Here is a 13,201-nt window from a genome sequence, read left to right as displayed (position 1 = left end):
TTTCATCGTCCTCGTCTTCTGACAGCGAGCAGAGACGTGTCTGTGATGGCGTTTGGTCGTGTCGACGTCTCGTTACGACGCGAGCGTTTCATTTGATGAACAGTCCTGATGGATTGTGATTGGTGAAACTGGAGACTAGCTCCGCCTCCCACCTCGTCCATCATCTTCCTGTGTGTTGTCCCAGTGTGTGTCTGCTTTGATGTGGACATAATGTCAAAGAGTCACTGATGCAGACGCCTCCTGTCTGTGTGGCTGCTGCTGCTCTGTCTCTAGTTTCTCTGCTTCAGCTTTGTTTTCTCAGTCTGGAGGAAATGGCTGTAATGCTCATGCCTACTTTAGGCCCCTCCCACAGGGTAGACAGCGAGACTGTGACATCATCATGTGACACACAGTTAAATCTTTCTGTACTTCCTGTTTAGTGACCTCATCATTTAGCATCAGCCTCTTTACTTCCGGCGTGTGCGGCAGCCTGTTACAGCAGCTCTGCTCATTCTGAGTTTCTTTCTTATCTTTTTGAACAAATTTCCCACCTGTGGGACTAATAAAGGTCATCTTATCTTATCTTAAATCTGCAGTATTTAGATCGTTTACTGGGTCCTCACCATCAAACATACTGGTTTGTGTCCTCACACAGTGATGGTTCTGTACTACAGTCACTGGTCCTGTAGAGTTCAACACCAGGTGGTGTTGAAGAGCTCTCATGGACCCGGGACATGAAGGTGATGTAAGTGGCCCCAGAGATCTGAACCCAGTTCTGCTGGGTCCACGGTCGGTCTGAGAGCACAGCTGAAGTTAAATATACAGGAGATAAAGTGAACCTGCAAACTAAACTGCTGCTCTGGATGATCCTGGAGTTTAGAAACCAGATCCTGAATGAAGAACTTGCTGAGCTCAGAAGTTTTATGTCTGTGAACCAGAATATGTCATCTTTCCAAACCTCCTTTCTGCTCTGGAAGAAACACTAAACTCACATGGTTTCAGTAAAGGTATCGTCTCAAAGTTTGATCACACACTGACGCTGTTCTCATCAGAACAGTCGAGGGACGAGAAGGAAGATTGTGAAAGTGAAACATCAGAAAGTGATTGGAAAAGTGCTCGCACTACATTTATGCACATCTCAGATGAATCCAGCACAGATGGTTAATGAGGATTTATGTGACAGCACTGGGATCAATACATAGAATCAAATATACCTGAGAACTGTGGAAAGTGTTCACAAGATAAAGGAACATTATTTCATTGTCTGTGGCAGTGTCGGGAAATTCCACGGCTTTGGAAGATGTGGGAACACTGAGTGGAAACATCCACTCTAAGTGGATCTTATTGGATCCCAAACTTTTCCTGATGGGACTGAAAAACATGATTGTAGTAAAGATGAGCTGTGAGTTGTGGTGGATCTCAGTCTGACTGTATTTCATTGTTGTGGAAGTCGCTCACAGATCGACCAATCAGAAGAAGGAACAAGCTCCAGTTTAAAAAGCAGAGCTCTGAGAACACAAGCACACCTTTCATCACTCGTGTCAACAATCTGGATATGACAAGTTGTTGAGTGAAGCTGCAGCTCTGAGCAGTAATATGCACATTTCTGATTGGCTCTGTCATCTTCTGTATTGATGCATTTTCCTGTTTGTTTTGGATCAGAGTGACATTTGTTCAAATGAGGAGCATCCACAGCGTTTCTTTGTTCTGCTAATACAGCCTGACTGTGTAAATGTAGAAGATGTGCTGACGTATGGCTGTGTGCTGCTCACATACAACACTGTACAGCCATGTTTCTAAGAGCAAACACAGGAAGTGACCTCGCACAGTGTGTGTCAGCGACACAGTAGTGTATCAGTGACTGCTTCATACAAGAAGTTGTTTGGATATTTACATCATTTCATTCACACAACATCTTCAATGATAACATAACAGAGTCTGAATGAAGCTCAGGTGTTGATGCTGCTCACTGATTGGACGCTTGGTTTCAGCTCTGCTCTCAGTCTTTCCTGCACAGGTGAAGGTAGAAAGTGTGACTGGATCTATAGACTGGAAACAGAGAAACATGCTGAACATTTGAAGCTTTGCAGCAGAAATGTTCATGTTACAAATACAGCAGAGCTGATCTGGGATCAGTGTGTTCACACCTGCAGCTACAACAAGGTTTCATGTCTCCACACGTCAGCATGTGAACTTTACTCTGACTCAGTCTGAGCAGTCAGACGCAGATTTTTAAAGTTAACACATCAGCACACACAGAGCTGAGCCCCTCCCACCTGTGCTGAGATTCGGGTGGAGTCCCACCTCCTTCCAGGAAGCAGCTCACCTGTGTGTCCGTGTTTAGTGTCCAGGTGTGGAGTGGAGCTTGTTGTTGGTGTGTGAAGAAACTGTAAGTTTGCTTTGTTTCCTCCTTTAACAGTTTGTCTTTAGGAACTTTACTGTTTGTTCAGCTCATGTTTGATTTCTTCACACAACAAACTGTGTGTGTTTGTATTTCCGGTCTCTCCATTAAAGTCAGTGTGTAATGTTTTCCTGGCTAACATCAGCTGTGTGCAGCTTAGTTCAGCACAAATCTGCCGCTCCATAGTTCACGGTAACGGACTCACAGCTGGACCAACGAGGCCGAGTGTGTCCGCCACTCTGAGCTACGTTCGTGTTTGTGTACTTGTAGTTTGTACTTTGTGAGTTCACTCAGAGCCCACAGAGGACGCAGCGTACGTGATGACGTCACAGCCCTTTACCTCCTTTACTGTCACTGTGATTAATATTTACACACAGACACCTGCAGAGCTCTGACGCTAAGCTAGCCACACAGCATGCTAACGCTAAGCTAACGCTAAGCTAACACTAAGCTAACACTAAGCTAACACTAAGAGCTCTTAAAGACACGAGTTAAAAATGTAATTGAGCACTTTGTGAATGAGAGCAGCAGCAGCACAGAGTTAGTTGATGGTCAGATGGTTACAGAAAGAGCAGCAGACTTTGCAAATGATCATTTATTCCAGCTGTAACTCAGACATGACGTGTAAACAGACTGTTGGCTCTCCTCAAACAGGAAGTGATGCTTCACTTTCAGCCTTCTGTGGATTTTCTTCAGTAAAAGCTGAAGTCAAACTGTCAACATGTCAGCACACAAGCTCACACATGACTGCTTCATCAACATGGAGCTCTGAGTGTTTATTAAAGGATCATTGTGTGAAAGAGGCTCTAACACAGCTGACTGCAGCCTTTAGCTGTGAGCACACAGTGTCTCACATTTACATTCACTTTACTGTCAAACACACTCAGTAACTTTAAACAGCTGCTGTTATCAAGTGAAAACAGCAAAGATTTCAGGGCAAAGCTCGACTCTGGTCCCAGCTGTCTGTAAAGGTCACATGGTTCAGTCCATGTATTTAAACTCTGTGCTCTAACCAACTCATCCTCAGCCTTTTCTTTGAATAACCCAGAGGAATTCTTACATACATATAATACATTTAAACTCCAGCTGCTCACAGTACGACCATAATCCTGAACAGTGTAAATGACATGTTTATCTCTGTTCTTACATTGCAGAGACTTACACTGCTTATGTTTAGCCTGCAAAGCAGTTTCTCTTTAGGATAATGAAGGTGTGCTTAGTCTTCAATAGCTTCTGTGCCTGCAAATGAAAAACACATTTTTCTTCTCTAACAGGATCTATGGGAGACCTGCTGGACCTGAACCCAGCTGTGTGTCCTTAAAGAGTGACGCGTCTAAAGATCGCTTCATTGATTTTAAAGTCCAGCCTCTGTCTGCTGCAGAGAGCTGAGCTGTTAGTAACATGAACTCTCTGATTTAACTGCTTGATGTTGTTGGATATAAATGGCAGCACAAACACGTCATTCACAGTAATTGTAGAAACTAATGGTGGTGGTGCGCGTATGCGCCCAGATCAGCTGTCTGCGGCCCAGGACGGTGTAACTCCGTCACAACTATTTACATAAATCCTAACTAGGCACTTTACACAAGTGCCAACATGAGAAATTAGTGACGGTCCCATAATGAGCGCCTGGCAGAGGCTGCTTCGCAGTAAATGACAGTAACATTCGGTAAACTAAGTGTGCGCCAAGGATTTAAACAAAGGAGGATAATGGCCGCAGCAAAGAACAAACAGGATAAAACACAGAAACTTACAGTCTCATGGACGCACACCTCTGCTGACTCTCCCCACCTGCAGCTCTGACCGAACTCTCTGCGTCGAAGCGTAATGATGAGGTAGAATTGTGTCTTCTGATTGGTGAAGAGGATGGGTTGCCTTCCCGCTCATTGGCTATTTGGCAGCTGTATACTGATATATTTACTCGGCAGATGTGGCTCTGTTCGTCAGTTCTGCCAACTGGCTTTTGTACAACCGCGTTATAATGAGGGAGCACTGTATTGAACTTGAACAAAGGTTTGAGGAAGCACAAAGCTGTCCACACATCTGGACTCAACGTTGTTGACAGTTGAGCCGACGTATTAAAGAACTGTGACGTATAAACTTTGAAGGGGTTAAGGGCGCTTTCCCACATGAAATAAGTGTTAGTACCTTGAAATGGCAATGAGAAGGAATGAGCCAAATCTTAAATTAACTAGAGAATAGCATGCTCTTAATGTGAAAATCTGACTCCTGTCCTACTTCAGGTGGAGTCCCGCCTCCTTCCAGGAAGCAGCTCACCTGGGTTTCTGTGTTTGGTGTCCAGCTGTGGAGCTTGTTGTTGGTGTTTGAAGAAACTGTACGTTTGTGTTGTTTCCTCCTTTAACAGTTTGTTTGTTTCTGCTCTGTGATGTTTGGACCAGATGTTCAGCTCTTATTTCAGGACACACTTTGGATCGCTTGTGTTTGAAGACACATGATTATAGATTATTGATTGATTGGAATCCACACTGATTATCAGTCAGTTACTCTGCACTTAAACATTTGTTACTGTGATCAACAGTTTAAATGGTTCTGTGTGTAACTTTAGACCCAACTGACACTAATCAGTATCGTCATGTAACATTGTTTTTCCCTTTAAACAAGGACAAAGAGATCAAATCAGTTTGTTGTTAAGAAGTTGGCATTCAGGTTTTACTGAAGTGAAAAAACACAAAACAAAGCAGCTCAGTTTAGTTCAGGGTCACTGCAAAGTCAATCAGACATAAGATTCATGTTTTAAATGCTGTGTGTGCTGATAATATCTGCATATGGAGTTTGCAAGTTTAAAATACACAAGTTTAAAAATATATTTGGACTCTTCTGCTTTTCTGTGTCTTTCTATTGTGATGAACACATTGATTGCTGCTGTCACACTCTGAGGGTTTTGTGTTTATTGTGTTTTAATCAGGGACCTGAGTCTGACTTCTTTTTAGTGTTTGAAGATTTTAATCACTGTTAGTTGGTCACAGTGTGTCTCTTGTGTCTGTGTGTTGCCATCCCATTGAAGTCTTTGCAATTTTTTGTTGAACACTTTGAACTTTGTCCTTTTTGAACTATTTTCAGTCTGAATGAAGAGTCACTTGATTGTATTTAAGTTTGTTGCCCTGAATTTAGCTACAAACCTTTGCCAACGAACCAGGTTACTCTTGTATTAAATACATTTATCCAGTCACTTAATGGTTCATTTAGATGAGTTAAATAGTTGAACTGATGCATGTTACGATTCTGTTTGTTGTGATGAATTCTCAGTAAATCATGACTTTAATGTAAGAGCAAAGTCTCACAGCCTCAAACGCATTTAAACCTCTCACTCCATAACTGAAGATCCATCCATCCATCCATCTTCATCCGCTTTATCCGGGGCCGGGTCGCGGGGGCAGCAGCCTAAGCAAAGAGGCCCAGACCTCCCTCTCCCCAGCCACCTCCTCCAGCTCATCCGGGGGAACACCAAGGCGTTCCCAGGCCAGCCGAGAGATATAATCTCTCCAGCGTGTCCTGGGTCTGCCCCGGGGCCTCCTCCCGGTGGGACATGCCTGGAACACCTCACCCAGGAGGCGCCCAGGGGGCATCCTTACCAGATGCCCAAACCACCTCAGCTGGCTCCTTTCGATGTGGAGCAGCAGCGGCTCTACTCTGAGCCCCTCCCGGATGGCCGAACTTCTCACCCTATCTCTAAGGGAGATGCCAGCCACCCTTCGGAGGAAGCTCATTTCCGCCGCTTGTATCCGCGATCTCGTCCTTTCGGTCACTACCCACAGCTCGTGGCCATAGGTGAGGGTAGGGACGTAGATCGACCGGTAAATTGAGAGCTTCGCTTTTACACTCAGCTCCCTCTTCACCACGACGGACCGGTGCAGCGTCTGCATTACTGCAGCTGCAGCCCCAATCCGTCTGTCGATCTCCGGCTCCCTTCTCCCATCACTCGCGAACAAGACCCCGAGATACTTGAACTCCTCCACTTGGGGCAGGACCTCATCCCCGACCCGGAGTGGGCACTCCACCCTTTTCCGGCTGAGAACCATGGCCTCAGATTTGGAGGTGCTGATCCTCATTCCCGCTGCGTCACACTCGGCTGCGAACCGCTCCAGTGCGAGCTGGAGGCCCTCACCCGATGAAGCCAACAGAACCACATCATCCGCAAAGATCAGAGATGAGATCCTGAGGCCACCAAAGCGAAAGCCCTCCGCCACTTGGCTGCGCCTAGAAATCCTGTCCATAAAAATTATGAACAGAACCGGTGACAAAGGGCAGCCCTGGCGGAGCCCATCACCCACCGGGAACGAGTCCGACTTATTGCCGGCAATGCGAACCAAGCTCTTGCAACGGTTGTATAGGGATCGAATGGCCCGTAGCAATGGGCCAGACACCCCATACTCCCGCAACACCTCCCACAGGACACCCCGAGGGACACGGTCGAATGCCTTCTCCAAGTCCACAAAACACATGTAGACTGGTTGGGCAAACTCCCATGCACCCTCAAGTATCCTCGAGAGGATGAAGAGCTGGTCCAGTGTTCCGCGACCAGGACGAAAACCGCATTGTTCCTCCTGCATCAGAGGTTCGACTAGCGGACGAACTCTCCTTTCCAGCACCCTGGCATAGACTTTCCCGGGGAGGCTGAGGAGTGTGATCCCCCTGTAGTTGGAACACACCCTCCGGTCCCCCTTCTTAAAGATGGGGACCACCACCCCGGTCTGCCAATCCACGGGTACTGCCCCTGATCTCCACGCAACATTGCAGAGGCGTGTCAGCCAGGACAGCCCTACAACGTCCAGAGCCTTCAGGAACTCGGGGCGGACCTCATCAACACCAGGGGCTCTGCCACCAAGGAGTTGTTTAACTGCCTCAGTGACCTCGCCCTCAGAAATTGGCGGGTCATTCCCCTCATCCCCAGACTCTGCTTCCTCCTTGGAAGACACGTCAGTGGGATTAAGGAGGTCCTCGAAGTATTCCTTCCACCGCCTGGCAATTTTCTCAGTCGACGTCAGCAGCGCTCCGCCAGCACTATACACAGTGCAGGTAGAGCACTGCTTTCCCCTCCTGAGACGCCTGACGGTTTGCCAGAACCTCTTCGAGGCAGTCCGAAAGTCTTTTTCCATGGCCTCTCCGAACTCCTCCCACACCCGAGTTTTTGCTTCAGCCACTGCCCGAGCCGCATTCCGCTTGGCCTGTCGATACCTGTCGGCTGCCTCCGGAGTCCCACAGGCTAACCAAGCCCGATAGGACTCCTTCTTCAGCCTGGTGGCTCCCTTCACCTCTGGTGTCCACCATTTGGTTCGGGGATTACCACCACGGCAGGCACCAACCACCTTGCGGCCGCAGCTCAATGCAGCAGCTTCGGCAATGGAGGCGCTGAACATGGTCCATTCGGACTCGATGTCCCCCGCCTCCCTCGGAATGCTGTTGAAGCTCTGCCGGAGGTGTGCGTTGAAGATCTCGCGGACTGGGGCCTCTGCTAGTCGTTCCCAGCAAACCCTCACTACACGTTTAGGTGCACCAGGTCTGTCCAGCGTCCTCCCCCGCCACCTGATCCAACTCACCACCAGGTGGTGATCAGTTGACAGCTCAGCCCCTCTCTTTACCCTAGTGTCCAGAACATATGGTCGCAGGTCTGGTGATACGATTACAAAATCGATCATCGACCTACAGCCTAGAGCGTCCTGGTGCCACGTGCACTTATGGACACTCTTATGTTCGAACAAGGTGTTCGTTATGGCCAAACTGTGATTAGCACAGAAGTCCAATAACAAAGCACCGCTCGGGTTCAGATCAGGGAGGCCGTTCCTCCCAATCACGCCCCTCCAGGTCTCGCTGTCGTTACCCACGTGAGCATTGAAGTCTCCCAGCAGGACAACAGAGTCTCCAGGTGGAGCACCTTCCAGCACCCCCCCTAGGGACTCTAAGAAGGCTGGGTACTCCGAACTGCCACTCGGCGCATAAGCGCAGATGACAGTCAGGACCCGTTCCCCGACCCTAAGGCGCAGGGAACAAACCCTCTTGTCCACCGGGAAAAACCCCAACGTACCGGCAGCAAGCCGAGGGGATATTAAAATACCCACCCCAGCCCGCCGCCTCTCACCAGGGGCAACTCCAGACTGAGACAGAGTCCAGCCCCTCTCCAGGAGACTGGTTCCAGAACCCAAGCCGTGCGTAGAGGTGAGCCCGACTATATCTAGCCGGTACCTCTCAACCTCACACACTAACTCAGACTCCTTCCCCACCAGAGAGGTGACATTCCATGTCCCTATTGCCAGTCTTGGCAGCCGGGGGTCAGTCCGCCAGGGCCTCCGCTCCTGGCCGCCACCCGACACACAATGCACCCGACCCCTATGGCGCCTCCTGCGGGTGGTGGGCCTGCGGGAGGATGGGCCCATGTCTCCTCTTCGGGCTGTGCCCGGCCGGGCCCCATGGACTAAGGCCCGGCAACCAGACGCTCGCCCTCGGGCACCCTCCCCGGGCACCCTCCCCGGGCCTGGCTCCAGGGCGGGGCCCCGGTAACCCTATCCCGGGCAGGGTAAACTGTTCCCTCTGTGTTTTTTTCATAGGGGTCTTCTGAATCGCTCTTTGTCTGGTCCCTCACCCAGGACCAATTTGCCATGGGAGACCCTACCAGGGGGCAAAAGCCCCCAGACAACATAGCCCCTGGGATCCCTGGGACACACAAACCCCTCCACCACGATAAGGTTGCGATTCACGGAGGAGCATAACTGAAGATGTGTAAGATATAAAGTGCAGAACGCAAGCCTGATACTAGTGTTTGATCTGTTTCAAATTAAACACAAATGAACTGTTCAAGGGACAAAAGTAATTAGTTGTTTGGTCCTTTGTGAATTCTTACCTGTGTGGGAAATGTTCAGATAGAAAGATCTGAACTTTTTTAACAAGAATCAGACGGTTGTGTCCAGAAGATCAGGTCTGAGTCTGTCTAAGACCTTGTGCTGCTCCTGGTCAGCAGAGGGCTCGAAGCCATCTGTTCCTGACTGCTGATGCTTTCCTTTAACATCTTTAACAAGGACTCGTTTATTCATGAAAAACAGAAGACTTGATTCAAAAACAGAAGAAACAGCGCACAGTAAAGTTACATGTAATAACATGTTTAATGTTCAAACACAGGCATAGTGTGACGCACTTAAACATGAGGAAGTTAAACATTCTTCTGTTGATGGCTGATCACTGAGGCATCACAGAAACTGATGGAGTTGATAGAACAGAACAGGAAGTGAGATATTTTAATTCACTTGACATAAAACAAATTTATTTTATGTCATGACATAAAATAAATCAAATGTATGATCTAAATCAAACCCCTGATGTCTCTTAGCCTTTATACAGCTCTGTTAAATGAGTGTTGTTACCATTGGTGCATCACTGAGATCAGGTGTTCTGAAAACTGAAACTATGCTGCATGCAGCTACTAGTTTTTCTATTTTGGTGCTATAAATGTTCATGGACATGGTTTCCTTGGCTGAAAACACCAAAATCATTAAAATATATTTTCATGAAAATGATGTAAGACAGAGCAGAGAGCTAATGCTGACTTTAATGCTCAGGACCCACTTCTTCTGATCGGACTGTGTTTGAGGATCTTTAGAAGTTTTTCTTTCTAGTTTCTCCACAAGTTAGCTGATTTAAAACAAACAATCAAACAAAAACCTTGTTCACATGCCATCAAGATAAAACGACAAAAATCCAAACCCTGCTGCAGATCTGGTGTTCTCCATATTAGGCTACGTTCACACTGCAGGCGAAAGCGCATCAAATCTGACTTTTTTGACCCTATGTGACCCAAATCCATCATGGTGACAGTGTGAACGGCACAAATCTGATATTTTCAAATCTGATCTGGGTCACTTTCGTATGTGGTCCTGAATCTGATACATATCTGATGTTTCAGAAAGCTGCTGTTTGATGGTCATGTCACTTTAAATCCGTCTTTTACGTCACTGACACGAGACAGACGCCAATTATCAGCGCTGGAGAAGACATCGCGAACGCTTCCTGTCCATCCAGTGAAACTGTTGGGAAGACAACGTTGGAGAAACGTGAACATTTTATTTGTTCTGTATAATCTGCAGATTCTGACAGAAATCTGCAGCTATCCTTTGAAGCAGCACTCCTCTAAAACAGCAATAAGGATCATTATTAGGCCAAATGTAAATAACAAAATAACTTAAAGCAAAAACTGGGAAACGTAAAGTCCGAAGTCTTTATATTAAGGCCATCAGTCAAACAATACTGTTGCTCTGGGTCTCAACAGAGCGCGTTGTGTGTGACGTCTTCTTTTGCGCATGCGGCTGCTTTGAGCGTTCACACTAGAGCGCGTTTGCTGTCACATTTTATTTGTAGTGTGAACGAGCAGACAAAACAATCAGATTTGATCAAAAAATCTGAATTGAGCATCAAGACCTGCAGAGTGAACGTAGCCTTAGAGAATGGTGAGCTGCTAAATGTGTTTTATGTGGTAGCATCCAGTGAAACAGCATTTATACAGTCTAGCACTGACTCAGTTCACTAACCAGGTTCAAGGAAATAACTGGAAGATTTCCCAAACAGAGAAATCATGCTGGGATCTTTGTTCCCGCTATGAACTCTAATACAGTACAGATCTACATGTCAGGGGAGAAAATATAAGAAACAAAGATTTCCAATAAAACACATAGAAAATCTGTTTTTCAGGTTCAGATTCATTTTCTGAATCTCCGCAGCGGCACGTGGAGGAAGTGGTGGCCCTAAGCAGCAGATACTGTTTGTAGAAGTAACAGAGGAGCAATCAGAAGCAAACTGATTTAAAGAGAGAGGGGGGGGGGGGGGATTAACAGATGAACTGGAATAAAATAAAAATTAATTGAACTTTGAATTACATAAAGTTACTTCACTGACTAAACCCAAAATACATGTGCACTCAAGTAAACCTGAATCAAAAAAGAAACAAAGTTACTCAGCGATTAGGCAGCTCTTCTGTGAAAGAGTAGGTTAAATATTAGGAGCCACCATCAAAACAACTGGAGTGATGTCACCTGGAGTAAATGCAGATATATTTACATGAACTGAATATACCGTCCATTTCACAGATATCTTTAGTTTGGTTAAAGATTTTGATAAACACAGAAATTGATGAATCTGGAGTACAGAAAGTGGAATATCTAAACAAATGTAATAGCTGACTGTCTAAATTGAGTCTAAATTGATGGAAATAACCCAGAGAAGCTGCTGGAATCACTGAGCTTATAACAAAACAGTATAATGATTCATTTATAGCGCAGTAATACAGGTTTAAAAACAACAGGGACTAAAATGTCAATAATTCATAGTCCTTTTATTATTTAATTAACTTAATATTAGGTGGATTTGTGTGAGCGTGGCCGACTGATGACAATAACAGAGAAGCTGGAGGGAAAAAAGCTTTAAATTAGTTTTTATAGACTCTACACTCAGAAGTCAGAACAAGTGCGATGAATGAAATCCACATGTGCAGCACTGCCAATAAGAAAGACCTTTAAAAGTACCAGGAACAAAACAAAAGCATGCAGGAGTTTAACAAACAAACTTGATCTACAAATTCTGTGGATGTTAAAATGCCTGCGTAAACAGAAGTGAATATGATGATGCGATTTTGGATGCTGATCATTTAAAAATGCTGGAACTTGAAAATAATCCCAAATCCAACTGAAGACAGGTTTAAGTTCAATATAAAGGTTAATGTTGATAAAACGTTTGTTAAAAAACTGCATAAATAGGCAGGTTTTTGTAAAACGTGGAGGTTATTACACGGGGTTCTAGTGATATGTTAATTTAAGTCTTGTATCCATTAATAAACATTAAATTTGTTTCATATTGTCATGATTTTAGCACTGATCTATTTTAAACTTCAAAAGAAAAATCAAAGTGATTACAGATATATTATTCCCAACAAAGCCCCCCCCCCCCCCCCCCCCCCCAAAAAAGCCCCCCAAACAACAAAAAAAGCCCAAACAACAAAAAAAGCCCAAACAACAAAAAAAGCCGTCTGTTATTTCTAATACAGATGCTGAAGTTATGAGTTGCAACTAAATGCACGATGCAACCACAGGTTTAACCCTATATAAGCATGTAGGCATATTAGAAGAGAGTGAAGGACAAGTTTTATAGACTTTAATAGACTTTACATGTAATTTCTATCTGATCATTGTTGAATCAGATATTTGTATTTGATGATTTTGTTTTATTGTGAAATGTCCCACAGAACAAACTGAGGTAAATGACCTTTGTGTTATTCAAACACTCTACAGGTCAGGTTGCGGTGCTGTGGATTTACTGTGCTGGAGTGCAGTACAGTGACTGTAGTGTTCATGGTCAGAGTCAGGTTACATCTTAGGGTTCTTCCACCTGCTGAATTCCACTTTATGTCTGACTGTTCTCATTTTTCTGTTTAGGTGCAGAGGCAAGGTCACCCTCTACAATTTAGGCAACAAAATACAGCTTTTCTTACCTTTATGTTTCTCTGCTTGTGACGTACACAACAATGGTCAAGCTGAGTATTGATTAGAATTAAAATTTAGACTGTAACAAAGTTTCTATTCCCATGTGCTAACATTATTTTATTATTATATTAATGTAGCACAAGGTTCAGTTCGCCTTGTTATAGAGGATTTCAGTTGATGTGCACATGAATGATTTGTGTTTCCTCTGCAGGTGAAGGTAGAAAGTGTGTGTGAGCTGATGTGAATTGAGCAGCATGGATCAGTGTGAGGACAGAGAGGAGGGAGTCCCTCCCTCTAAAAGCACTCTGTGTGGGGAACATGAGAGCCAGACCAAAGCTCAGAG

General features: G+C 45.5%; 1 protein-coding gene across 21 annotated transcripts in view; it reads left to right on the top strand.

The window, feature by feature from the left end:
• Positions 1 to 13,201, top strand: part of LOC118453432 (protein NLRC3-like) — an 815,502-nt gene that overhangs the window by 384,016 nt on the left and 418,285 nt on the right. For 2 of the 21 annotated variants that reach the window (XM_087837947.1, XM_087837942.1), the window contains exon 1: positions 12,545 to 13,201. The exons of 18 other annotated variants lie outside the window; for them this stretch is intronic. In XM_087837947.1, the coding sequence (XP_087694073.1) occupies positions 13,113 to 13,201 (89 nt within the window). In that variant the 5' untranslated portion in view covers positions 12,545 to 13,112. Of the gene's footprint in view, positions 1 to 12,544 lie in introns of those variants that run through there. One more of the 21 variants, XM_087837965.1, reaches the window with a different exon arrangement.

This window comes from Neolamprologus brichardi, chromosome 3, assembly GCF_056152115.1.
Source record: "Neolamprologus brichardi isolate AB-2024 chromosome 3, ASM5615211v1, whole genome shotgun sequence".
Classification (NCBI taxonomy): Eukaryota; Metazoa; Chordata; class Actinopteri; order Cichliformes; family Cichlidae; genus Neolamprologus; species Neolamprologus brichardi.
Note: the sequence above shows the minus strand (reverse complement) of the source record. Positions and strands in the feature narration are given on the sequence as shown.